Source organism: Centruroides sculpturatus, unplaced genomic scaffold, assembly GCF_000671375.1.
Source record: "Centruroides sculpturatus isolate CEXI.00-Female unplaced genomic scaffold, Cexi_2.0 scaffold491, whole genome shotgun sequence".
NCBI lineage: Eukaryota > Metazoa > Arthropoda > Arachnida > Scorpiones > Buthidae > Centruroides > Centruroides sculpturatus.
Window position 1 is genome coordinate 71,498 of NW_019384702.1, and position 26,147 is coordinate 97,644.

The following is a 26,147-nucleotide window of genomic DNA, read 5'->3' on the forward strand; positions in this document are numbered from 1 at the left end:
TGGGCTGGCCATGTGGAGTTTTCCGGGTATTCTCCATGTCTGTAACAGCTGAATAGGGACCAGTTACCCTTAAAAAGGCTTCCCCCTAGGTAGATCACCCAAGTGTTGCATTGCATTGCCATAACTTGACAGAACAAGCAAACCGACATTGGGTTCACCACTATGCATTTGTAACTTTTAATTTGTATATAACTGATCCTAACCTGGACCATATACAGCCATAATAATGTCGAAATTGGACTAATGCTTTGCACTGTTTGGATTTGATTTCAGGTCCTCCTGAGTGGTAAACTGATGTCTTAAATGTCTTGGCCATCTGGCCATTAATTTATATAATTAGAATCTATATTTGGTATATATACTGGCTGAAATTGTTGCCAGTCCACACTCCAGGACAGACTGGTCATGAAAAATTCCTGGGGAGTTGATCACCCAGATTTGAATCTAGATTCCCAGAGAGGTAGGCTGAAGTCGTAACAGCCTGGAAGCTGATTGTTGCCACGTGTTTTCAGTTAGTGCTTGGAAACACATGGCAACAACTAGCATCACCTTCAACCTGGTTTCATTCGCATCCACAAATCCTCGGGAATCAATAGTTTTGTACTTGATGCAGAACATTTGAGATCATTGACAACAATCGTAATCAAAAAGCATAGAAGATAACAAAAAATTTGACCTTGTCGAAGACAAAGCCAATAAAACGTCACAATAAATAAGTAACTGTCAATAATAATAAAATCCAGTACGTCTCAAAAATGAAGAATAATATAAATGCAGGCTTCTTGCTATATAAGAACTCTATATGTACTGTACAGTACATACATGCAAAATTAGTCTATACAATAAAACGGGTATTAATTTTGTAATAATGTTGCAGTGTGCACTTAATTCTCCGTATACGCTGTCTCCTAGACCGCCTCTATCCCGAATCCGACCGCCTACAAACGCGACATCTCACGAACAAAAAGGTTTCTGTGTCTGTCCTTAATTAAGACAGTGGTGTCAGTCCTGACGTGGGCATTAACAAAATGGTGCTGACCTTTCGGGCACATGGTGCGGAAGTATAGGGAGCACTTCGCGCATAGTCACAGTTCCAACAGAAACCTCATATTTTCGGGTATAATTAACCACATTATTTTTACTTTTTCCGACTTTTGGGCTCTAAGAAGGTCTTTTTTTATAATTCCAGACAGATTTATTGTAAAAAGAATAATTTGTTGTATTTCAAATGGCAACATAACTCACTGACCCTATCGCAAATATTTAACTTTTATTTAAATCTGTCTGACTGGTATTGATGTGACAACAGTAATAGTACAGTAATACCTCGACTTACGTGATTTTCAAATCTCGTCGATTCGTCTTTAGTTTGAGCGCCACGCAACTGATGATTACTCACTTCCCCCACACTATTGTTCAGCTTACATATTAGGACGTGTCGCGCGGAATCGACACACAAATAACAAAATAAATTGTAGCTATTTTTGTGTTTGTTATATCTACAAAGACTCGAGACATTCTATATGGTGATTTCTTGTAACCATGAACGAATCAAAAGACGAGATAAGATTAACGAGAACATTTATTTGTTTACATACATCCGACTTGGATTTTACACAAATTGCGAAATTATACCCCGACTTACGCGGTTATCGCTCGGTCCCACCTATCGCGTAAATTCGGGGTATTACTGTACCGTTTCATGACAACACAATTCGATATCGGTCCAATCCGTTCTAGTGTGAAATCGCCGTTATTTCACTGGTCCATCAGCCAAAGAATATGGAAAAATGGAGACGATTAACATCGGCCATATCAAACATATTTCTAATCTTTATTGAGTTATCACCCCATTGGGGTGTGGGCCGTTCTCGGGAACAGTGCAAACCCGAGCCAACCCGCGACAAAGGAGGAGCGAGCTCCAACCTTTCGCCAGTTTCCAAAAATCAATTTAATATCGAAGCTTCTGGTAGAAGCGAATCAGATATTAAGCTGATTAGAACAGAAACTATAAATTCGATCTTAGCCTGGGGCCGAGAAGCGATAACATTCGATACCCAAATTTTCGTGTCCCCTTNCAAATTCTTGGTAGCTACTTAGCTACCAATAGGGACATTTTTGTCATTGGGGATTGGAACGTGATCCTCCGTCCTGAAGATAAGGAAGGAGGTAGCTGGTCCCCTGACTCTACTAGAAATAAGCTAGAAGACCTCTTGAGTAATTTTTCCCTTAAAGATGTGCAGCTTGCTGTTTTACCCGGCAACTCTCTCTTTACTTGGTCCAATGCTAACGGCTCTATAAAATCAAGGTTGGATAGGATGTACTCTAACATCCCATCTTCTGCTTCTGACTTTTCCGTTATACCTCTCCATTTCCAGGGTAATCGGTTTTCGGACCACTCCCTGGTAATGGCAACCTTCACCCTATCCTGCTCTTCGAAACGTAACCGCTTCCGCCTCACCCCTGAGATCCTTAGGGACGAGGATTTTCTGTCTCAAGTAGACAAGCTACTAACCAGCATGCTTTCACTATCCGCTGTCAGCCTTGAGGATTGGTGTCGGTGCAAGAAGGAGATATTACATCTTGCCCGCTCAACCGATAGGCGCCTTCGCCGCAAGAGACACTGTCGACTGCGGATTCTTCAACGCTTCCTAACTGACTGTCGCTGCTGTAATGACAAATCTGGGTACACTAAAGGTCTCATCGAGCAGGCTTCTGCCAGCATCTCTGCCCTTCTAACCAGTAGATTCGAACACGCCTATGAAGGGTATAAAGTTTCCCAACTGAACACCCCGAGGCGCTTCGACTCGAAATTTTTCGGCCGTTATCGAAATGATAAATCCAAATCTAATGTCTCCTCCATCTTAATGCACGATGGCACTTTAACTTCCGATGACCAAGAGATTACCCAGGTTTTCTTTCGGCATTTTTCNAACCAATCTTTTCTCTTAGCAAATCAAATCGGACACGTTGAAGCGGCTTCGTCAACAGATCGGCTAATTGATTCTTTCTGTCGATGTGCTCCAATTTAAGTTCACCATTTAAAAATCTCTGAAACGGGTTCCTCGTTGTTACACCATTTAATAAAAATAAGAATTTCTTACAAAATTTCCTTGAACAACGGAGTATCATCGCACAGAAAGAGAGGATTAAGTCCGAATAAAGTTCGAATGTTCAAGTTTTCTTTTCCTTCCTTTCCGCGGAGACAGCGAAGCAATCGTAGGTCCCGAGGCGCTCGGCATAACTTCAGACGATTCTGGTCCTATAGACTTGGGTGGCGCAGAGCGACGCACCAAAGGAGGTTTGTTTTCACGATATTCGAAAATTTCTTTCCTATTTCTACGGAAGCACACACGTCCAAGATGAGAGGACTACGAACCAAGAACAGAGAACCGAGAGCGTCACCCTTGACTTTGCGCAATTCTTATAAGTTCTTTTTGGGACCCATATCGAACATTCCGNTACACTAAAGGTCTCATCGAGCAGGCTTCTGCCAGCATCTCTGCCCTTCTAACCAGTAGATTCGAACACGCCTATGAAGGGTATAAAGTTTCCCAACTGAACACCCCGAGGCGCTTCGACTCGAAATTTTTCGGCCGTTATCGAAATGATAAATCCAAATCTAATGTCTCCTCCATCTTAATGCACGATGGCACTTTAACTTCCGATGACCAAGAGATTACCCAGGTTTTCTTTCGGCATTTTTCCCAGTTCTTCGCTCCTACTCGTGTCGACTCATCTCAATGGGAAGACATGACTAGAGCAATCCCTACCGCTACCCTTCATCCTTTCCCAAAACTGTTTTCACAGGAATCAGTGAAATCTGCAATTTCAGCAATGGGTGCAGGCAGATCTCCTGGTCCTGACAACTTGCCAGCCGAGTTTTATAAAGTCTTTTCTGATAAATTGTCCTCCCTCCTCCCAAAGGTTTATAACTCTCTATCCCCCCAAGACCCTAGTATTTCAAAATTTAACCTGGGTCAGCTCTCTGTTCTACCCAAGGTTGAAAACTGCACAACTGTTCACGATTTTCGGCCCCTAACGCTTACCAACGTAGACTACAAAGTCTACGCGCGTATTATATATAACAAAATTGGTTCCGCCCTTACCCCGTGCATTGTTAGTACCCAAACAGGAGGTATTCCAAATAGGTGTATTTTAGATAATCTTAGTTTCATTAGGCTCCTTAGTGAGTACTGCTCTAACAGGAAATGGCCATTGGCTCTGCTTTCGATTGATCAATCGAAAGCATTTGACCGTGTTGATCACGGCTTTCTTTGGCACGTCCTCAAAAAATATGGTGTACCTGACGAGGTACTTTTGGCTATCAAAATTATGTATTACAAGGCTCATTGCCGCATTAGTATCAATGGCCATCTCTCGGACCCCTTTCCGCTTGGGAAGGGTGTCAGACAGGGATGTCCTCTCTCTATGTTCCTCTTCTCCCTTAGTATCAATACCCTTTTGGGCGAGATACAAAGGGACTTCAGTATCTCAGGCTACCCTATGCCTGGGTACTATATGGCGGACTACTACAAGTTCGTGGCCCATGCGGATGATGTCACTTTTTTTGTGAAGGACAACTGGGCTATCTCCAGAATTTTTGGCCACTTCGACAGGTACTGTCAGGCCTCTGGAGCTGTCATAAACAAGGGGAAATCTTCTTTTCTGCCCCTTGTTGGTTCCATCTCTCTCCCTGTACCCTTCGCTGACATCCCTGTGAGCGATAGGGTTAAAATACTAGGTATATACTTTGGCGCCGACTCGGCCAAACATAACCTAAAGGAGATTAAAGTTAAAATTGGGGACAAAATTTCCATTTGGACGGGAAGCTATCTCTACTTTCCAAGTAGGATAGCTGTCTACAAAAACATTATGTTTAGTATTTGTGTGTACTATGCCTCTGTTTTCGGCCTGGACGCAGGCTTTAGGCATATTAATAGACTCCTTTTCCGTTTTGTTTGGGGCAACAAGCCAGAATGGGTTAGTCGTAATATTATGTATAATACTAGAACAAACGGTGGCTGGGCTATGTTTGAGCCCTCCCTCTTCTCTGCTGCTGCCCAAATTAGGCAGCTTGTCCTAGCCCTTACTGCCCGCGATCACCCGGTAAGTAAGCTGTACAGCTTCTTTCTTGGGTATCGCCTTAAGCTTCTGTTACCTAATTACAAGGTAAATCTTATGCCCAAAGTGTTGGTTCCACCACCCTTTGCGAAAGTATGGTGCACGCACCTTCTCAGTCTCTCCCAATCTGGGAACATCCCTTCTGCAAAAACTAAGGCTTGCGAAATTTATCGCCACCTTAGGCCCGACACCTCTGTCTCGATCTGTCCATTGATCACTCAGGCCTCTATTGACTGGGCCACTGTTTGGCGCAGATGTTTTGATGGGCTTATTCCCGAACACTGCGTCGAACTCCAGTGGAGGTTGTTGCATAATGCACTCTCCACCAGAGTCAAACTCCGGTCTATCGGAGTTTACGTTATGAGTGAAAACTGTCCCATGTGCAACTCTTCGCCCGAAACGGCAGCACATCTCTTTTATTTCTGTAGGGTAGCTAGGAAAATTTGGGGCTGGATTACCCCCCTCCTAGGACTACCCTTTCTGTCAAGAGAGAACGTAGTTCTCCACGTCCTTTTTAGCAAAGGCACCGCATCTCCCTATGTGATTAGTCTCCTTATTCACATGGCTAAACACGAGATGTGGCTAGCCAGGTGTAGGAGGGTATTTGAACACAAATACACCGCCCACCGCCTTTTCCGTATCAAAATCCGAGAGGCTTTAGCTCGCAAGCTACTCTCGGATTTTCAGTCTCTTAAACGGGCAAACTTTAATGCTCTTTGGGATACCCCCAACCAGACCCTCTGGACCTGGAAGGACGGTAGCCCAACTCTTAACGATCTACTCTCTTAAGTGCACGTTAGCATATAAGTTAGCATAGGCTAGTTTTTTTAAGTACTTTGTTTGTCTCTCTAGGGGATGGACTCCAGCCTTCTGTGTGCTGGACCTCCACTTCCCTCTTGATCTTTCTGTTTCCTATGCCCTAGCCTGTACAGGCTTTAGCTTTTGTTGTGGCAACTCCTGCCCTACTATCCAATGATTCCCCTGTCATCTGTTCAGCGGGATAGGATACTGCTTACTTCAATCTTAAGGCTGTTGACTCCCTTGCCGTATCGGCATGTGTGACGAGGCCAACAACCACTGTTTTACTTCAGTTAGTTTCTTCTATCCTCACGGCACAGAGAACGGCCTTATTCACTAAGGTGGGGGCTCTGTGAAGTGAGGAGGTACTGCATTCAATGATTAGTTAGTTATTGCGGGCGCAGGTGGCTGCCTCTAGCCACTCTGCATGGGATTTACTCTCACCGTATAAACTTTATGAGAATCAGTTTCTGTTCTAATCAGCTTAATATCTGATTCGCTTCTACCAGAAGCTTCGATATTAAATTGATTTTTGGAAACTGGCGAAAGGTTGGAGCTTGCTCCTCCTTTGTCGCGGGTTGGCTCGGGTTTGCACTGTTCCCGAGAACGGCCCACACCCCAATGGGGTGATAACTCAATAAAGATTAGAAATATGTTTGGTGACACCTCTGGACAAGGAAGCAAATCCGTGGGAACTGATATAATTAGATTTTTTATAATTATTTTTTTCTGACGGAAAAATTTTTAGATTTTTCGTCAAGTCCGGCCTGTCACAGAACGTTTAAAACTGATGATGAGAACCGATAGTTCTCGTTAAACAGGGTTGATGCTAACGAGAGTTCACTCCAGTTAAGTTAAAATTCATTCATAATAAATTAAATAAATGAAAATTTAAATAGGAATAAAACGAGTTTCATACGAATATTGCATTATTTTCTCTGCATGGACGTCTTATGCAGCTTTTCCAGTGGAGAGCAAAGGGATATAATCTCACTATCATAATGATTCCTAAAATCAGACTTATATCAGGTGTTTTGCCATATACTGGGTGAGGCAGAATAGAATTTTTCGACATTTCTTAAAAAATTAATTATTAAATTCTAATTCCAAAACTTCTGCCTCGCCCTCGGCTACAAAGCCTGATTTAGTGGGAGCAAACGATCTGTTTGACTTCCAAGGGGTAGCGTGTCCCTCTGTGATTTTTTTATTACATCGAATATGGTACACTACAATCTGTATGTGTTTCTCCAACTTTTTTGAAAAACATTTTTTCCTTCTTTCTGCTCTTTGGGCGCTAAGAGGGTTTCTGAATCGTGTTTAATTTAACACAGGTTTGTCCAGGACCACAATGAGGTGGCCAAGTGGTGAGGGACGGTTCCTCACACGCGAACCCGGAAATTTCTTAGGGTTGCTTGTTCGGATATACAGTGACGTAGAATGACGCCTTAACCATCGCGGCTCTCCGATCGGTTAATGGTAAAAATAAAAATTGCATAAATAAAAATTTAAGTGTCAGAATCAGTGAAAATTGGATTAAAAAATGCTATAAAAGTGCTAGAGAATATTAAATAATGTTATAATATTAATCTTTCGGGTTCAAAATATTGAGTATATTTGCATAATAGCTATTAGAATTTAAAAACCATTAACTAATATTATTGTATGCTAATAAGTTTTATGTGCAGTTGTTATGGTTTGTATTAAAATTTTTATTGAACACTAAAAACATTTTTTTTGCCCCATTGATATATATGCAAATCAATAAACTAGATTATGTAGTTGAAGTGGTTACGTGTGAGATCTATTCGTAGCGGCAGCAGCAGCAATAGTCACTATGTAAATTCAAGTGATGTGTTAAGATACGAATCACAGAAATTTGTCCTGTTAGTCTGTTCGTCCTTTGTACAACCTATGGAACGAAGTGGAGTCCATTGCGTAATAATATACTGGTTACTGTTATCAAAAGAAAACAATCCGAATGTGTTAACTTAAAAATGCTGTGCCGTCTGTATATATGTATTTGTTGCATATGGAAAAATTTTAAGTTGGCTGAGGAGGGGCAGGAGCCCGAAACGAGTGCCGTAGAAAGAGTCCCAACCGAATAAAAAGATGGAAAATTTGCTTAGTGTTTGAAAATTGTCGCTGCATTGTGTCTGTGTAAGAAAAGAAATATAAACCACGGTTTCATTAATATAAAAATAAAAAAATAATTTTATAATTACGTACGAAATAATAATAATAAATTTAAATATAACAAACGTTTTATTTTAAATTTATTTATTTATGTGGACGGTGTTCTGGCAACACTTATTCGAAATAAGATATTGACAACAACATGGAGGTGGAAGCACGCGGTAACGTAAGTAATCGTATTAAGTCTTTCGTAAACAATTATCGTTGATTTAAAGCGTTTTATGACATTTGATATCAGTAAAAGGAAGATTGGTGAAAGTTTATCCTTCTAATTAATAATAATTATGACGTGTAAACTATAATAACAGTAAAATCTTGGTGTGACTATTGGATACTACTGGTCAGTTATGGTACAAAACCTTACTGGTAGTTAATGGATGACAAAAGATAGATAGACCGAGGAGAACTCTGTACAATACATTTATAAAAGATTGAGATTTTTCAGTATTGATTGGAACAAAGAGGAATGCATTGCAACAGATCATAAGACTAGAGAATGTTGTAGTTCTATACACAGTTGCAGGAGTATAAAATCCCCGTGAATCTTACATTAGGAGTGCCTGAGAAGTGAATGAACACGACACTTAGAACATTACACATTTATTTTACATATATCATGTATCTACGGAACAGGGCTTAGCAACGACCCAAGAAAAGCTGCACTGCCCTCCGTTACATAGTTTATATATCGGGTGTCTCGCTCGACGCGCCCTTAACATGTCGTGGTAAGACACGACATGACAAGGAGTGAAACTGAGAATAAGAGATTTTGACATTTGTCATATTTAATCTAGTATTAAAGTTGTATAGGATATTTATCATAGTGAACAGATCTTTTATTTGTTACTCATTTCAGTAGTTTCTGTAGACAACTTATAATTATGTTAAATTTTAATTAAATAACTTTTAATTATCACTATTTTGTTTTTGTTTTCAGGATGAACCTCGCGAGATTAATAAGGCTCTTTCTTGTTCGGCAGAAGAATACGAAAACAATGTAAGTTTCGACATGAAATTTTTTTAGATTTATTTTGATTCCGTTGTCTAATGCAAGATTAATTGAAAAAAATTCAGTTTTTAAAAATGAAAATATTTTAAAATAAAGCAGAATTATTTTGATTCAATTAGAATTTTATAAACTCTCCAGTAGAAATTTATTGTTTGATCAATTTTTCTGTATCTTCGGAGTTTGATGGATAATCTTAATCCGGGTATTGTGGAGTTGTAAATTTAAATATTTGCATTTGTTGGCTTTTAGCATGAATCATCACACAAGGTAATGTGAGGCTCTGGACAGGTTTGAACCCTTGCTAAAATATGCGTTAAAATAATTTTTTTTTTTTTAAAAAAAGCTAGAAATAATTTTTTTGTATGAAAATTAAATGCGAATGTTTAAACAATAGAAGAATGTAAGTCCTAAGATTGACCATCTCTGGTTGGGAGATTGAATTAAATGTCGATTTTGATTTCTCTCATGATCTAAGCTGAGATTTTGTTGCACTTAGTAATGAGTGGTCAACCACTTGGAAAGCAAGAACAAGGAAAAGCACCTAATCAGAATGGGCGATTGAGGATAGAAATGAATAAAAACCTGGAAATTCAAGGACATGATGTTGTCTTCTCCCGAAAGTTCAAAGTGTCAGACCAATTGGTGTGTGTGTGTGTGTCGTCCCTATCTTTGTCTCTGTCTCCCTTCCTCGGATCAACATCTTCCCATCACCAGAAGTCAATTACATTGTCCCGGAGCTGTTGAGACATTGAGGGAACTCTCACATGCAAACCAGGAACACTCCTCCTTTTCGGACTATCTTGGAAAGTAGAGGAAGATCCAGAGGCCTCCACCGATTTAGAACTTCCGAGATTGTGGAAATCTTATAAGCTTCTTTTGTGTCAGGTACTTTCTTGTAACTGTAGAGTCTGTTTCAGTGACCATCGCACCCACATACAATTTTTCACAACTCCTCGACCCTCTTATCCATCCGCATCTCCATCAGAAACCTTACAGTAATACCTAAAATTACAAGGACTAAATCAAATCTGAGCAAAGACAGAATAAAATGCTAACAAATAAATTGCAAATTGTTCTTATAAAAAATCACCAAAACCTTTAACAAACATCTTCATTCATTTTGAACTGACATCATTGGGTTACATAAACAGAACAGAAAAATATTTTGAACTGAAGAATGATGCTGAAATTGAATTTTCGAATAAATGAAGTCTGCACGTGCGCCATAGTATAAACAAGTGAAGCTCACAGTTATACCCAAAATGGCATTTTGAAAAGTTATAAAATAAGTGGTGTTCAATTCTTAGTATTACCGGTCTAATGAAGTTGTTGCAAGTTGTTCTCTTTGTAATTTAGTAAAGTAAATTACAAAGAGTAAATTAGTAGAGTAAATTAGAAAAATGCACGGAATTTTAATTCCGTGCATTTTTCTAATTTGTCATTTTGGACTAAATCTATTTAAAATTCTAATCTCTTCAAAAATTCCCTTAATTAGAGAAATTGATAATTCCTGTCTATTAAAGGAAGATTATAGGAAAGAGTGATCAAATCAAGTTAGTTTTAATAAAGTTATTGTTATTATTTTTTAGAAAATATATGAATTATTATTTTTTAATATTGTTCTACTTACATACAACACTTTTAGTTGTTTACTCTGCTATACATTTAACATTTTTGAATATTTTAAAGGAAATAAATGATGTTTATGCTTTCCTGAAGTGTTGGAAATTATTTATGTATTCAGACTATATATTTTAAGGCTCTAAAGTTAAGCAGCAAATGTGAAAATTGTTTCTGTTTAAATAAATGAAATGATAGACAAATTAAGGTGATGGTCCTTGTGTGTTTAAATCTTCAAATCAAAGCTTGCTTAAAATAGTTTTTTTTTTTTTTTTCATATTGGTTCAGCATTAGAAGCATCTTATTTTTATGTAGTTGCTTCATTTCATATTAAGGATGATGATTGAAATTTGAGATAGCAAACTGTTTAGACCATGGTATGAAGAAAAGACATGTGACAGTAGTGAGACTCAAGGCAAGCTGTTGGTAGTAGTCGAATGACAAATGCTAATTGTAGCATTGTTAGTTGCCTTTAGAGTTGTTTTGACTTATTTGAAAACATCTTGCTCGTTCCTGGAAGTACAGGGAACAGATCTACGAAGGAAGATTATTTCTTTCTCCTAAATGCAAGATGTTGTCGAATGTAGCAACATTTAATGGCAGCTCTTTTCAGACCTCTCGGTATCTTCAGAAAGAGCTGTTATGTTCATTACAAGCCAACATATAATTTTTGTTTAATTTCAATTTACATAAAATTATTGGAATTTCTTGCATTTCTTTGAAAACTATTTGAAAGCTCAAGTAAATGTGATGTAGAGAACTAATGTGTTTTATTTATTTATTTTCTAGCCCGATGTGGAATTGATGTGGGTTATTAAAGCGACTGAACATATGGAAATTTATTTCAATGTGAGTAATAATCACTTACAAATTTTTGTTGAACTTCTTCATCAATTCAATCATGAAGAATCTAATTGGTTTATTAATTAATTAAAAATTTGTAACACATCCAGGATCATTAAATATAACTTGATAGATATAAAATTGACTTTTTTTATGTAGATAAATACATGTGGTTCCATTGTTAGGATGACATGATCATTTAGGCTCTTTGATCATAGGCATCAAATAAAGAATGGCTTAAAATAGGAATAGGGAAGGAGAGCAGATTATAAGAAGTCCAACAATATTCTTTATCTGTTAGAGAAGTTTAACCTGGTTCAGTTCTCAATCACCATTTATCATTATACATATTATTATTATTAAACTTCTATCTTATTGTTGGAATTAAACTTATGATACCAAAACACTAAGAACTTTTTTTAAGTTATTTGTTTGACAAGAACTATAGTATAGTAGTAATGAAAAAACTTAAGATCATAAATGATGTCATAAATGCGAGAAAACCGAATATCTTCTCACACTAAAATGGCTGGCAAAATACCTTTGTAACATGACCTTTGAACATTCATCAAACAAATGTTGTTGTTGTTTAGCATTTTAACAGCTTTGTGGTGGCTAAAGTGTAATTTTTAATAAATCAGTTACTGAAAAAACAAAATTGTTTGAAAAGTTACATCCACATAATAACTACAAAGCAGACAATCCCCTTATCGATTTTTATTGGTCGCTTAGATCGTAAATGACATTATAAATGTAAAAATTCTGAATATATTTCCCACCCCTTGAAGTAGGTGGCAAGTTGCCTTTGTAACTCAACGTTCAAACAAGATTTTTACAGCTGAAAAAATAAATAATATATTGTATATGCTACTTATACTTTTTGGTATATAAGCATTGCAAATTTGATATTTTCATAATCCATCATATTCTTCATTTTGTAATAACCACGTTAAAATACAATGTAGCTGCTGGCATGTACCCGTGAAAAGCGGACGCCTCTAAATAGCAGACGAACTTCTCCATCCCAACAGGTGTCAGCTATTTGGAGATTATACTGTGTGTATATGTATATACACAGTATAATCTCCATAATTTTTTTTACAGTAAAATATTGTTTACTCAATATATTTAAATGCTTATTTTTAATTTAAAATTGTTTCCTGGATTAAATTTTTTAAGTATGTTGCAGAAAGTTTGCTTATCGAAAAATTAAATTTGTATTTTATATTTGTGGTAATGTAGAGCTTTACTAAAATTTAACTTCTATGTTTTACGTTAGCTGTTGTGTTCGATCGATCCACAGCTTCTGAAACTGACTCCCCACGATGACAGAATATACGAATCCTTCCGCAAGGAATTTCCAGATATGTCTGTGGATGTACTAGATGAGAAAGAACTGAAAAGCGAAGAAGCAAAAGCAGTAAGTGTAATAAGTTTAATGTCAAAATAACTTGGCGATTTTTAAAATAACATGAATTATGTTTTATATCATTAATTAATTTGATATTTTTATATAGAAATGGAGACCGTACTGTAATTCGTTTGAAAATGTTGTAGAAGATTTTAATTTTGGAACTTTAGTTAGGATAGATTCTTCCAAAGATTATTCAAAAGAAAATACTGTCTTAGGTAATTATTTCTATTAATTTAACTTTCAATATATTATAAAATACTTAAAATTTGAATGAGAATAACATTTAACAAACAACATTACACGTTACTTTAGAGAATTTTGCATAACACTCCAAACTTTCTTTAGACCAAAAATGCAAATGAAATAGCATCTGGACAATGGACCTGGCCTCTAGAAACCTTATTGACAAGACTATATCTTGTTTATAAAATCGTACTGCCCAATTTTCTTACCAGCATAGAGATATGAAGGAGTACATGTTGAGAGTTGATATTTGGCACAGAGTATTAAGTGCCCAAATCATTTGCGCATTAAAAAATCCAGACTCGTAGGTAGTCAGGGGACCGAGAATCGAGTCAAAATAAAATCCAAAATGGCAACTGTCTTCTACAAACAGGCAAAACAGCCACCTCACCCCACCGAAGTCGGGTAGGGAAGAGTACAACCCACAGTCATTCTAAGAAGTGAACTCTGACCTTAGGACTGAACACATAGTTTCTTCTATGTTAAGTAAAATTTGTAATCTAATTTTGTAAATTTGGGAGTGCTTCAAATATGACGTTAAAACGGTTTTATGTCGTTACAAGTGGGTTTTTTTTAACATTATCTAGTATAGTAAAATCGTAGGACCGATAAAAATTTGACATTATATTAGGGTTGTCGTTACATTCAATGACGTTATAATCGAGTTAAACTATATATTGTTGGTACAAAATAAAAAAATAATTTCAGGCAATACAATAGCCACGATTATTTTTTTCAAAAATGGGAACTTTTCGTTACGCATCAACAAAAATTCAACTTGGGCCGACATGCAACGAAGAGAAATTTTGAAATTAGATAGGTTAATTTCATCAAAGATGCATTGTGGACAATCTCATGGTCGTGGCTGGCGAAGTTTGAACTATCACGCCCAAAAGCAGCGATATCAAAGAAGATATGAGAATGAGACCTGCCTTGAGCATCAAAGTGATTCCGTCTCCGAGACATAGTCTTGACCCTAATACAGTTTTGCTGTTTTACTTGTTTTTAATATCGCAACAGTGGCCACCACCCTCAAAATGATGTACAGAAAATAATAATGCACTGTAGAAAAATATTCATTATTGATAAGATGGATAGTTTAGCTATTGGTTTTTCACATGGCTGTAAATGTAAAAAATAAACATAATTCCGTGATGTCTTTTAAGAGAAATTTAACATTTTAGACAATCTGAAAAAATTTGTGTAGAAAAGACATTTTCAAATGTACAGAGAACACCTAAAAACAGATATAAATTAAATTGAAGGAAAACTTTATTTATTACTTTTTACATCCCATGTAATTTTCAGCTCATCTCCCAACAACAGCCAGTTTTTATGTTCCTGCCAGTGGATGTTGTTTAGAGGTGTGACTGTACAGTACATTAAAACAATCGTTATTTCATTATATTTTCTATATTTAATTCTTAAACATTGAAAATAGCCCTACTTAATTTTGAAAATATTTTTCTTTGTTTTTCAGTGCCCAGAATTCAGTTTTATGCAATTGAAGTGGCCAGAAACAGGGAAGGATTCAACAATTCGATCAGAAAAAATTATCAACCAGTAAAGAAACAGAAAGAAAGTAAATCTTAATGTCAGGTTTTTTTTAAAAAAATTATTTTGTATTAAAACTATAAAATGTATAAAATATGAATAAATTCCAACTTTTTATTACATCATAAATTGGCTGGTTTTTGTGAGAAATGCAAAATTTTATGCGAGATTTGTTTAATTGAGCAGATTCTACAAATGATGGCTCAGTCGGCGGGCTACAGTCAAATTTGCAAGATTTTATAGACGATTTTTGCAAAGATCATAAATTGTCCTTAGTCAAAATTTCTTGGTTACTGAGAAAGGAAGCGGGAAATTGCGAGAGAGGAGATTTCTCGCTGTTCTGTGGAAATCCGAGTACTCATTGTCTAAAATCGTATCTTCGAGAGGTAGTTACAGTTAAATTAAATTAATATGTTTGTTTGTATCTTATAAATCAGAATTTACATTATTGAATAATTAAAGCTTTTTTCTTTTTAATATTAGATGTTTAGTAATAAAATATGACGGTGCCATAAAAATGTCACTAGGAAAGTTAAGCAATTCATTATGGATTTTTTTTATGGTGCACTCAATCCAGAAATGTCTCTGGGATTTATAGGTTATCGAATTTATTCTAGAATAAATACTATAGAGTATCTGAGACTGCATTATTGCCATCCATAAAAACACTCAAAAACATGAGTAGGTGTAACCTACTTAATGTCAGAAATTTCTGAGTGCAATTGCATTCAGCAATAAGAAAGCTATAAAGGCCCAGGTATATACGTTATCACTCCAGTTGATGATTGGTCAGACAGCCATCAAAATGTTGACATTACTCTCTAAATACAAAAATTTGTTTGCAGTGGTTGTCCTAACTAGATAAGCCAATGTCAGCATTATCTAGTTAGCGTCCAGCTCCCTCACCCTCGAGCTCCTATGACTCGCTGACTCTTACCTGACTGTATCCGTCCACCTACTCCATTGCACCCAACTATTAAGGTGCCTCCCTGTTCATACTCCATCTGGCACCTTGTGTTATTCTCTAGCTATTGGTCATGCTTATCAAAGGCACCATCTTTACTCTCTGTATCCTTCATGCGGTCTTTTAACCCTACACACTATTCGTAATTTGTCCCCTCTGTACGGACGGTTCGCGGCAAGTGCCCTTATTCTCTTCTTATCCCCTTCGCTCTTTTCCTTCCCATTCCCACCCACTCCCCACCCTTCACCCCACCCTATCTCCATCCCTCCCTCTCCCTTTCCTTCTGGCTATACCATCGAGTTAAGGCCTTTTCTTTATAAACTATAACTATCTAGTTAGCATGATACACTGAATCCATGTTGGAGATTGCTATGCAATCAAACAGAAGCCTTACTAGGTCTGACTGGCTGAATTATATTATCAGAGAAGAGTAAATGAAATGGGGTTGCAATCTTTGGTGAATGAATTACTACCAGGTTTGAGTGGAACATATCTTTATTACCTTGATGATGTGGTTGTATTTGCCTCTTAATTTCAATGGTCGTAAAATGTTTCTTGCAGGCAAATCTACATTTGGAACCCAAAGAAGTGTTGATTTTGAACTAAAATATCAAGATTGTCATTGATGGAAAGGAAATTTATCCTGATAAGCTATGGGAAGTCTTATCCTACATGAACAAGTTTGTAGCTTCCTAAATTTCTGTATTAAGCAATTTGCCAGAATTACCAAACCACTCACATCAATCCTGAAGAAGACCAGCAGCTTTTGGTGGAATCACGAGCAATAAGAGACTGCACTTCTGAACCTGACTTAAACCACTTCCATCACAATGCATTGACTAAGCTACAACACAAATGCCAGTGGCTACAGACTTGGTGTTGTCCTTGTCCAAACCCAAGCCAAACCGTCCTGTTATCTCTTATGCTAGCAGAATTGAACTATTCAATGACAGATAAGAATATTTCTCTATCATCTGGATCATTCCTTTCTGAGTGGTAACCTATTGCTACTTGCTACATTCATTAGCCAAGTCTCTTCGACTTAGAGCACAGTAGACAAATTGATTCAATCTCCAGAAGTATGACATAAGTACTGTATATTATATGAAAAAAACATTTAGATACAATGTTCTTTCTCATAACCCCCTCAACCAAGGACATGAATACCATCACAAGTTCAGTTAACTGCAGGGAGCAGCAACAGGTTGATAAAGCTATCCATAAATTAACCAAAGATACTATCTACTTTAATATTATCAAGTGTTTGGTAGAATTCTTTATCAATAAACCATGATCTAAATCAGTGTTTCTCAAACTCTAACAAATCGTTGCCCCTTCAGTAAAACTGTTATAGTATCGCCCCCTTCGTTAAAACCGTTATGTAGTATAGCCCCTTCATTACAAAATTCCAATGCCGAAGGCCAAGACTAACCCCAAATTCGTTCTGCATTGAATAGACTAGTGACTAGTATAATGTTATTTGTTTAATTATTGTATGATATAACGAATAAAATATCTAATTATTCTTAATATATTGTTTTACTATATTGCCCAGAAAATTGTTTTTCGCCCACAAAATATAAATTGTTACTAATCGCCCCCCTCAACATGGAAAAACGCCCACATGGGGTGATATTGCCCCTGTTCAGAAACACTGATCTAAATGATCTCTTTGGCCTCTTGTTTTTCCACAATATTTCTGCCATTCCATTTTGAATTCTATCACAATGACTTGACAGCTGGACACCTCAGTTAAGCCAGAATTTATTGCACTCAACCACTACCTAAGAGGAATGAGTTGCTACCATACAATATATCAAAGTGTGCTGAGAATGTCAATGTCAAAAACTTCTCCCACAAGTATTGGCTGGGCAATCACTAATTCCTCTACTGAGAACCTTTTGATATTGGCATTGATTTCTTGGGACATTTTCCTATGTTGTCATAAGGTAATAAGTGCTGTTGCTATGACATTACCCAAGCTACAGCCAATTGTACATCTGTTGACATTGGGGTTATCCTGTTTCAAAGAAACTGATTAGTGTGATTGAGGGTAACTGTTTTTTTCTCAGATAGTCCAGAAAGTGCTCTTTATTTTTGGTACACATCAAAAGATGACTGCCTATTACCCCCAGACCTCTTGGAAAGATTCAATCAGACATTGGCTGACATGATGACCATGTATTGTACCTATGACATTATCTATTGTTGATGAGACCAGGTATTGCCCTTTGTCTAGAGATGACTGGATATTCACCATTCATTCTTTCTCCCTAGCTGATATGCTGCAGCCTCCATGGAATTCCTCCTGCCACTAACCCCAGGGACATTTGGTGACTACACCATATCTATCTACACTTTTGGCCCAGATTCAAACACTGGTGGCCAGGATCACAACATATGGTGTTACAATGCTCACCAGCACACACAATATCAACCTGAAAATCTTGTATCGGTTTATATTCCAATCTAGTAACCAGGACATTCCAAAAATTTATGCTGTTACTTTGTATCCTACCAAATAATATGCAAGTGTTTTACCAGTTACCTTTGAGGTCAAAATCATTTTAACACAGGACTCTGTACTTCTAACGAAATCATCCACATTATTGGATGAAAATGTATATTGTTCTAACGTTGACATCTTAAAGAGGAAGCATAATGGAAATTTCCTTTCGAATGAACAATTTTTAAAATTCTGGGCTCCAACAGAGTTAACATTTGAATTCATAGAACATTCGGAGCATTCGGACATTCAAGATTTACATTGGGACTAGAGAAGACTGCTTTTTGATTGTACCAATACAAAACGTTTGATTTTTTTCATTAATTTGTTATAGTTAAAAATTATTCTTTATGTTATTTTGGTTACAGTTTTATTTATTTGTGTCTTTCATCTTGAACTGTGACATATACCAAGCTCTTATATATGTACTGTACAGTACATATATAGGAGCTTGGTAAAAGATTTAGTAATGCAGTATAGTCTTGATAATTTGAAACAAACAACCTGTCTCAAATTATAAGGGATTAAATTTATCATTTTATAAATTTTAAATTTCATCTCTGTTAAAAAATCTTTTGAAAATAGAATTTAGATGAATAAACATGGAAAAAAAAAATCATTACAACTGAAATTTTTGTTTAGACACATAATTATAATTTATATTTTCACACAGTTTGAAAAAACTTTTGCAGATTGGCGAAGCGTTGCCACGCAAGAGTGGGAATTGGCAAATTCCAATTAACAACTGTAAACTCTTGCCGTCCTGTCGACTTCAGTTGTTTCTCGATCGCGGTGCCGCTTTCAGAAACATTCTCAGCCACGTGACAAAAACAAAAGATTACGGAAGATATTGCAAAACTAAATTCAAAACAGTTTTGGTTAACGTCGTGCTCGAAGACGACGAGTTGGGACTTCGAGAATGGAGGCATCTGAGAACTAATCTGATAGGACAGTATATATCTACTGTAATTAACAACAACAGGTAAATTAAATTATGTATTTTTCTAGATATTTTTTAAATGAAACTAATAATTCTAAATCAAATTACATTTACATTTTTAAAATTTTCTTGATTTTCCTCTTTATTTCGGCTGTAATGTATTTCTTCTATGTCATAATTAGTTAATTGTTTATGTTTACGAGACTTACTTATTTTGGAATTTTATGCATCGTTTATAAAATTGCGCAGAAATAGTACAATTTACATATAGACGATGATTAATTTGAATTTCAGATGTAAAGTGTATTTTGCAATTGTTGGTGCCGAAGATATTCAGATGGATAACAAAGTAAATTACATAAAATGTACGGAGATATGTAAAACAAACGAAGCCGAAGATGTGATCACGAAGCGTTTACGTGCGTCGCATTATTTGGAGCCGTCGAAAGACGGAGCCGAAATAGACTTCATTCTGAATGCCTCAAAATTTCTAGAAGATCGTAAGATTCCTATTGGATCTAAAGGATACGACAAAAACATCCGTTTTATTTCCAGTAAGTACAGTCATTTTGTAAACAAAATTATAATAATTTGAATAAGCAATAACTTATTAAGAGAGATACAGTATTTGATATTTATTACAAACAACTATTTTTGTGTTAATTTATCTGGAACTTAATATTCATCTTATACTGCAAATAACATTTTTTCCCTCAAAAAATGTGGTGCGTCTGATACAATGGGTTCATCTTATAATGTAAAAAATATGGTACTTAAATCTCTAAGTACCATAAAAAGAATGGTAACAGAATTTATCACCAGAAATGGAGCCATTATTTGGTCAGAAAGTATCAGTAGCTGATATGTACCGACAGTTTACATTAAAAACAACACTTTACGTGTGCTGGCAGCAAATTTTTAGAAAAAAAAAGCACCGATAAGAGGTATCGGTTCTGATTTGGCAGCAAGCTATGGCATTCAAATGGTAACATATAAGAAAACTAATTAATAAATTAATATTTGGTTTTGTGTTATTGATATAAAAGAAATGCTTAAACATAAAATGAATCACAAAAATTTAGGAATGTAAGACTGTGAAAGCAAATCGTTGCATTCAAAAAACAGGATATTGCATTAAATTAATTGACGATTAACTCATTTTCTTTGCTTTTTGCAAATGTAAATATTCATTAATACAAATTTCAGGTCATTCCGAATCTTGGAAGCAAATGTTTAAGTGGTGCATAAAATTACAACACATATTTGACAAACACGTCAATGTAAGTTTTTTATGTATAAATTAAGCCATAAATTTATTATTTTCTGCACAAAAGCTAATTTTTTTTATTTTTTGTTTGTAGGAGCCGGACATTTTGATTCACGTCGTACCGAGTAACAGATCCTATTTTCAACAGCAATTATCCATTATGGTGGATATGTTATGCAGCAAAGGGCCCAAACGTCAAGTAAGATATAAACATTATGTTGAAAGTAAAGAAAATTTAAATGAAATATTCCATAACCGAACGTATTCTAGACGATCGTTACCCATGGACCTATACTTTTTCCACACGCGCCAATACAAATGGAAAATTATACAAAGTGAGTATTTTAAAACAATATTTATAGCAAAGAAACATTAACTGAATGTGATTGCATACAAAATCTTTCAGTCGCCTGAAGGACGAATTTGAAAAGTCACTGGTTCATAAATATGGAGAAGAAATAGTCAGTGAGTCTAAATCAGATGTTTTTGGATTAACTAATGCATAATTAATAATGTAAATGTAACAATGTATGGCACCATTTACAAAAAATTGAGAATAATTATGTTTCATTTAAATCAATTAGTGCTTCTTAACACAAAATGATATTCATAAAATCTATCTTTTAATGTCAAAATTCAACAGAACTTAACAATTTTTACTCACAAATACTTTTGTTAAGGTGGCTCCATACAATCCATATTCACCAATTCCAATGTGTTTATCATGGGGCAAGCATGTATGTATGTATGCACACAATTATTTGCCGAGCGTTTGCTTGTTGTGGTAATTACAATTGTTTGTCCGAGATTCGTCCCCTTTGTTTTGGCAGAATATACCGACAAGGAATTGGAAATGGTTAATTAGCTTACCAAATACTGAATTGTTCACACTGCTCGACATTTGATGAATACTGAACGTACCTCTGAGCCACCTTTATTTTTTGTGTGGCCCTTTGAGATAATAGAATTCTTGTGCATCAGATGGAACATTTGAAATGTGGAGCAGGATTAGAACACTGTTCTAATCCTATTTTTTAATTGCAATTATGTGCTAGTTTATGAATATGAACATCTTCAGAAACTCGATTTGTTACTATAGAGCCAAACCAACTACTGATGTTATACGGGAGTTGGTTTGGCTCTACGTGCTAGTTTTCATATTGTTATACATGTTTTATTTCTGTCAATACTTAACCAGAACCCTGAGAATCTTTCATTCTATTCAGAGACAGTATATTTAATACGTGAAATTGCAGCAGTGTTATCTCAATTTCGACATCATGTGGGTTAAACCACCATCATGTGCGACCTTTTGGTTATCCCTTAATGACAATATAAATGTAGAATTTATAAAAAATTTAATTTGTTTTTCATATATACAGTGAAGTGTCAGAACTTTGGATTAATTGGGGCCAGATCCCATCTGTATTTCCAAATATACATGTAAATTAGCATTCTAAGTACTGTAAACTCCAAGGTTTGACTGTAATGATAATATGATTACTTATTCAAAACCTCAGAGTGTAAAAAAAGTCAAAATGTATAATTAAGGCAATTAAATTTTCTTTTAGAATGTTATATGAATATTGTTCAGAAACAATGTTACAGTTGTATTAATTCTAAATTTCTCAGGATGAAACTAAAATTTAATGACGTAGTATTTTACACACGATACTATCTGATGTTTTTTTATTGTTGATGTAAAATTGCTGTAAACTCTTATGACATTAATCTCTCTCTACAAAAATATTTTCAGGTCAACAGTGGAAAAAAGAATATTTAAATACTTTATCGGATACGGTTTTGAAATTTGAGATGCTCGCGTTAAATCCTTCGATCCCTGTAAGTTAGAGAATTAAAAATTTGAAGAAGTTCGTCCAAAGATTTAAATTTTTTTCATTTTATACAATTTAGGTGAAAATAAGGTTCTCTGAAGACAAAGGAATATCTGTAGTAGAGAAAACGGGCACGTTCCTCCAATATAATTACGCTCGTCTCTCTATGTTATTTTGGCAGTTTGAAAACAAAGTGAATGCCGGTAAGTGTATGCTTTTTGTCTTTACTTCTGACAGAACTGATCATAAGGTAGCTTTAATTCACTTAAACACAAGATTAATTTTGTGAATTAAAGACCACTTTGATCGATTCTGTACAGCAACATAAAGATCGGCTAAAAGCTGATAGGACATCAAATAAAATGTGTGTTTTCGTCGAGTAACTTTGAAAAATTAAATTCTATTTACGGTTTGTTAAACAAAATGATATTATGCTTCATTAGAGTTTCATTAATTCTGTTTGCATCCATAATTTAATTAATTAATCTTAGAAGGATTTAGAAAAATGCATGAGTAGGGTTTATATTTTGTAAGCTGAATGAAAGTTGTAGATTAAAATATTACTTTAGTTCAGCAATATCAGGAAAATGTAGTACAAACTGTTATATTTGCTTTTGTTTACAGCAAATATCAGATTAAGTTTGGAATATGTACACATTTACAAGTAAACAATATCACGATCTCTAAGATGTTATGCAATATATCAACTAATTATTATTTTAGAAAATTGTGTAAGTCAAATTAATTAATTTCAATACAAGATAGACTAAAGTTAAGCAGTTATGCCATCAACTTATCTGTAAACTAGCAGATGAGCCTGGTGTTGCTCAGGCAAAAAGAAACAATAGCAAAGATTAAGATTATTAGATTATAGTTGATCCGAGCGCAAGAATTAGGTCCCCCCTCTTCCAAGACTAATTAGAAAATTTTAGATATCTGCTTACCACAAATGGTATAACGATAAATAAGACTCACTGCAACCCTTAACCAGTGCGGTGATAAATAAGTGATAAGTAATAAACGTTTGCATAACTCTTTCTGGGTTCTTCTTCAGGTTTAATAAATTTGAAAAATAGGCTGGATCTTCCAGAATCATTCATAAATATAAATTTGAACATAAAATTGAACATTAAGATGAATAAAGTGAACTTATGCGCATGCAACTTTATATACAATGGAACACTAAGTATTATTGAGAATTTTTAGAAGGGTCTAAAAATATGTTCAATTTCCCGCATAAATGCAAGAAGGGCATCTAAAATAGTACAAGTAGAAGCCGAGTTCTTCGGGGTAATTTTTAACCCTCTTCCTCGTGGTGGGAATTTCGAAAAATCCCTTCTTAATGTGCATTCTCATGGCATACCCTATTAAAACGCAATGAAAAATGCAAAAAACCTCATCTAAAATAGTATAATAGAAGCCGAGTTCTTCACGGTAAGCCTTAATCCCTTCTTAGTGTACATTCGCGTGACTTACCCTAACTGTGTACCAAATTTCAACTTTCAACTCCTAACCGTTTGGGCTCTGTGCTTATTATCATCTTATCAACCGTTCTTGATTATACTATAAGATTAATTAGCTAAGAAGTAGATTAACTAGCATTTACTTGTATTGTTCTCTCGCTTCCTTGTCATAATGTATCCACTAATATTTTGTAAACATTATATCTGTTGCTCTTGATAAAAGAGAATATTGGAAAGTAATATTCAGTTAACAAAGACTATTGTACTTTGACCTGGATCTTTTTCTTTACTTAAAACTAGCAATGGATCCAGAAGAACTCAAAAATATTTTATTAACATGTGGATGGTATGATAAGATATATTTGTCATTATAAGTATTTTGAAAAATGACAATTTGTTTGTGTATGGAACTTTAAAAATAAATCCCTGTAGCCCCTTGTTTAAAACAGTTTGGATTGACTAAAAAGTTAATAGAATAACAGAATATAACATCTGTTATAAAGTCTTGTGCATATATTGGAGAAATCAATTAATCTAAATATATAAAATTACTTGTCCTGACTGACTGAGTCACTGATTCATCATCGCCCAGAGCAAACCGCTGAACCTAGAGATGAAATTTGGTACACAGTTAGGGTACGTCATGGAAACGCACACTAAGAAGGGATTTTTCGAAATTCCCCACGGGGAGAGCATTAAGTCTTAACCAGAAGAACAGCTTTTACTGTACTATTTTAGATGTGACTTTTTGTTTTCAACAATGTTTAATCTTCATTGAGTACTTAGGTGTATGACATTGTTATAAATATTTTTATATATTTCGAGTTTTTAACCAAATCTTCGAACGGTTTTAAATTTGAATTTGTTATTGCATATTGGTTCGATTATAGAACAATTGTAAACGTTCCAGAAAATTGATCAAATTGAAAATAGTTCATTTGATTCTCAGCGGTAGGTGTTATATAACAATTACTATGGTTGTTGAAATATTAAACATAAATGGGTTTGCTTGCAAAACCTCCGTGGGCAAAGTTCTATATACATCATGGTGGGTGGAAAGTACTGTAACTAGGAATTTAGAAATTGCTATAATTTCTAATGCTTTCTGAAGGAAGCTGTGTGGGAGGGATGCTGGTGATAATATCCTAAATGTCCATGCCTTGAATTTTTCCAGTGTTAGAGATTTTATTCAGTATACCATGGGTTCCCAACCTATGGGTCGCAATGGGTTTTCTGTGGGGTGCAACTTTGTACTTTGTATATAAGTACATTTGGTGTTGACCTGACATCAAGTGTACATTGCATATGTGTTTTTTAATATATCATTGATTTTTAAAGTTGTTAACCATCTGTCTCTTGCTGGAATATTAAAAAGGATTTGAACTGATTTGTATGATCAAAACTATTTTAATAAGTGAATTAATCCTTGGAATTTTCTGTTCATGTAAATATGATATTAAGTTTTAAAACTGTATTTTTAGGTCAATATCCAGCTCTTCCTCCAATTGAAAATGTTAATTTTTCATTGCTAACATTGGAAGTAAGTATAATACAGATTTTCACTTCTCTTGAAATATTAAAATATTTTAATATTTCAAATTTTTTTTAGGAAGAATGGAATCTTCTCTTCAATTACATATTTGTTTTTCCACAAGTTACATCTGTGATTTTTGAAGAATTGGAAAGTAGCACATTGAAATTGGAAATACCTGTACATAAAGTATGGATTATTTTTCAATATAAATTAACATTTGCTTGTCAAAGTTTAATTTTACAAATGAATTTTTAGGTTTGCCATTTTTTAATAAATCTCGTTAGAGATTTAAGTATGTATTATAGTAGAATTCATATATTAACAGTAAGTATAAATTTTAATTTGTTTTGTGCATGTATGATGAGGAATTAAATGAGAATCTTAGAAAAAAAATTAAAATTACTAAATGGCTGCGGCAATAATTTGTTGCATTCAGTGTAATGTAGCCCAAAGTATTGCATTACCAATACTAATAAAGCATATATTTTTAAACCTAATTTCTGATTCTGTTTCATAAGTTTACAAAGTCTGTGCAATCAACCAAACTTGGGCTACATCAGGAAGCATTAACCCAGAATATTTACAGCCAATTGATCACTAGCTATTTTTTGTATGTGATGATTAATGCATATACTTCGATGGTGGAACATAATTAATTCTTTTTTTACAGGAACCGAGACCTCATCTAATGCAGATCATGTTTGCCCGTCTCTGGTTACTGAAAGGAGTGCAACGGATTATTTATAATACTTTCAAATTATTTAATATCTTACCATTGGAAAAGATGTAATGGATACATGATTCTGTACAGTATTGAACATAAAGATTTTGTATTTTAAT

At 35.1% G+C, this 26,147-nt stretch overlaps 1 protein-coding gene, 1 non-coding gene and 1 pseudogene across 4 annotated transcripts; 2 read left to right on the forward strand and 1 right to left on the reverse strand.

The window, feature by feature from the left end:
* Positions 1-1,855: 1,855 nt before the first annotated feature.
* On the reverse strand, positions 1,856-2,045 carry LOC111627598. Its single transcript, XR_002757041.1, has one exon. It is a non-coding gene; the product is annotated as a U2 spliceosomal RNA (small nuclear RNA).
* A 4,324-nt stretch (positions 2,046-6,369) lies between these two features.
* On the forward strand, positions 6,370-6,542 carry LOC111627599 (annotated as a pseudogene).
* Positions 6,543-7,741: 1,199 nt separating this feature from the next.
* On the forward strand, positions 7,742-26,146 carry LOC111627585 (DALR anticodon-binding domain-containing protein 3-like). Of its 3 annotated transcripts, XM_023371177.1 has the most exons (20): positions 7,742-8,079; positions 8,244-8,281; positions 9,053-9,112; positions 11,534-11,593; positions 12,867-13,007; positions 13,105-13,216; positions 14,725-14,826; positions 14,985-15,184; positions 18,961-19,250; positions 19,503-19,762; positions 20,415-20,488; positions 20,570-20,674; positions 20,746-20,810; positions 20,882-20,940; positions 22,232-22,317; positions 22,390-22,513; positions 25,255-25,313; positions 25,383-25,493; positions 25,563-25,631; positions 25,978-26,146. In XM_023371177.1, exons 2-20 carry the CDS (start codon positions 8,258-8,260, stop codon positions 26,095-26,097), a joined length of 2,121 nt encoding a protein of 706 aa, XP_023226945.1. In that variant the 5' UTR covers positions 7,742-8,079; positions 8,244-8,257; the 3' UTR covers positions 26,098-26,146. The 3 variants fall into 3 exon arrangements, with proteins under 3 accessions (XP_023226945.1, XP_023226944.1, XP_023226946.1); XM_023371176.1 differs by having other exon boundaries at positions 7,742-8,281; XM_023371178.1 differs by lacking the exon at positions 25,563-25,631 and having other exon boundaries at positions 7,742-8,281.
* Position 26,147: the final 1 nt, after the last annotated feature.

Bases quoted from the DNA above. Each gene is read 5' to 3' on its own strand.
- LOC111627585 (XM_023371176.1), top strand. From the start codon at position 8,258: ATGGAGGTGGAAGCACGCGGTAAC. The intron at 13,008-13,104 runs GTAAGTGTAATA...ATTTTTATATAG, and splicing joins AAAGCGAAGAAGCAAAAGCA to AAATGGAGACCGTACTGTAA. The intron at 20,489-20,569 runs GTAAGTTTTTTA...TTTTGTTTGTAG, and splicing joins TATTTGACAAACACGTCAAT to GAGCCGGACATTTTGATTCA.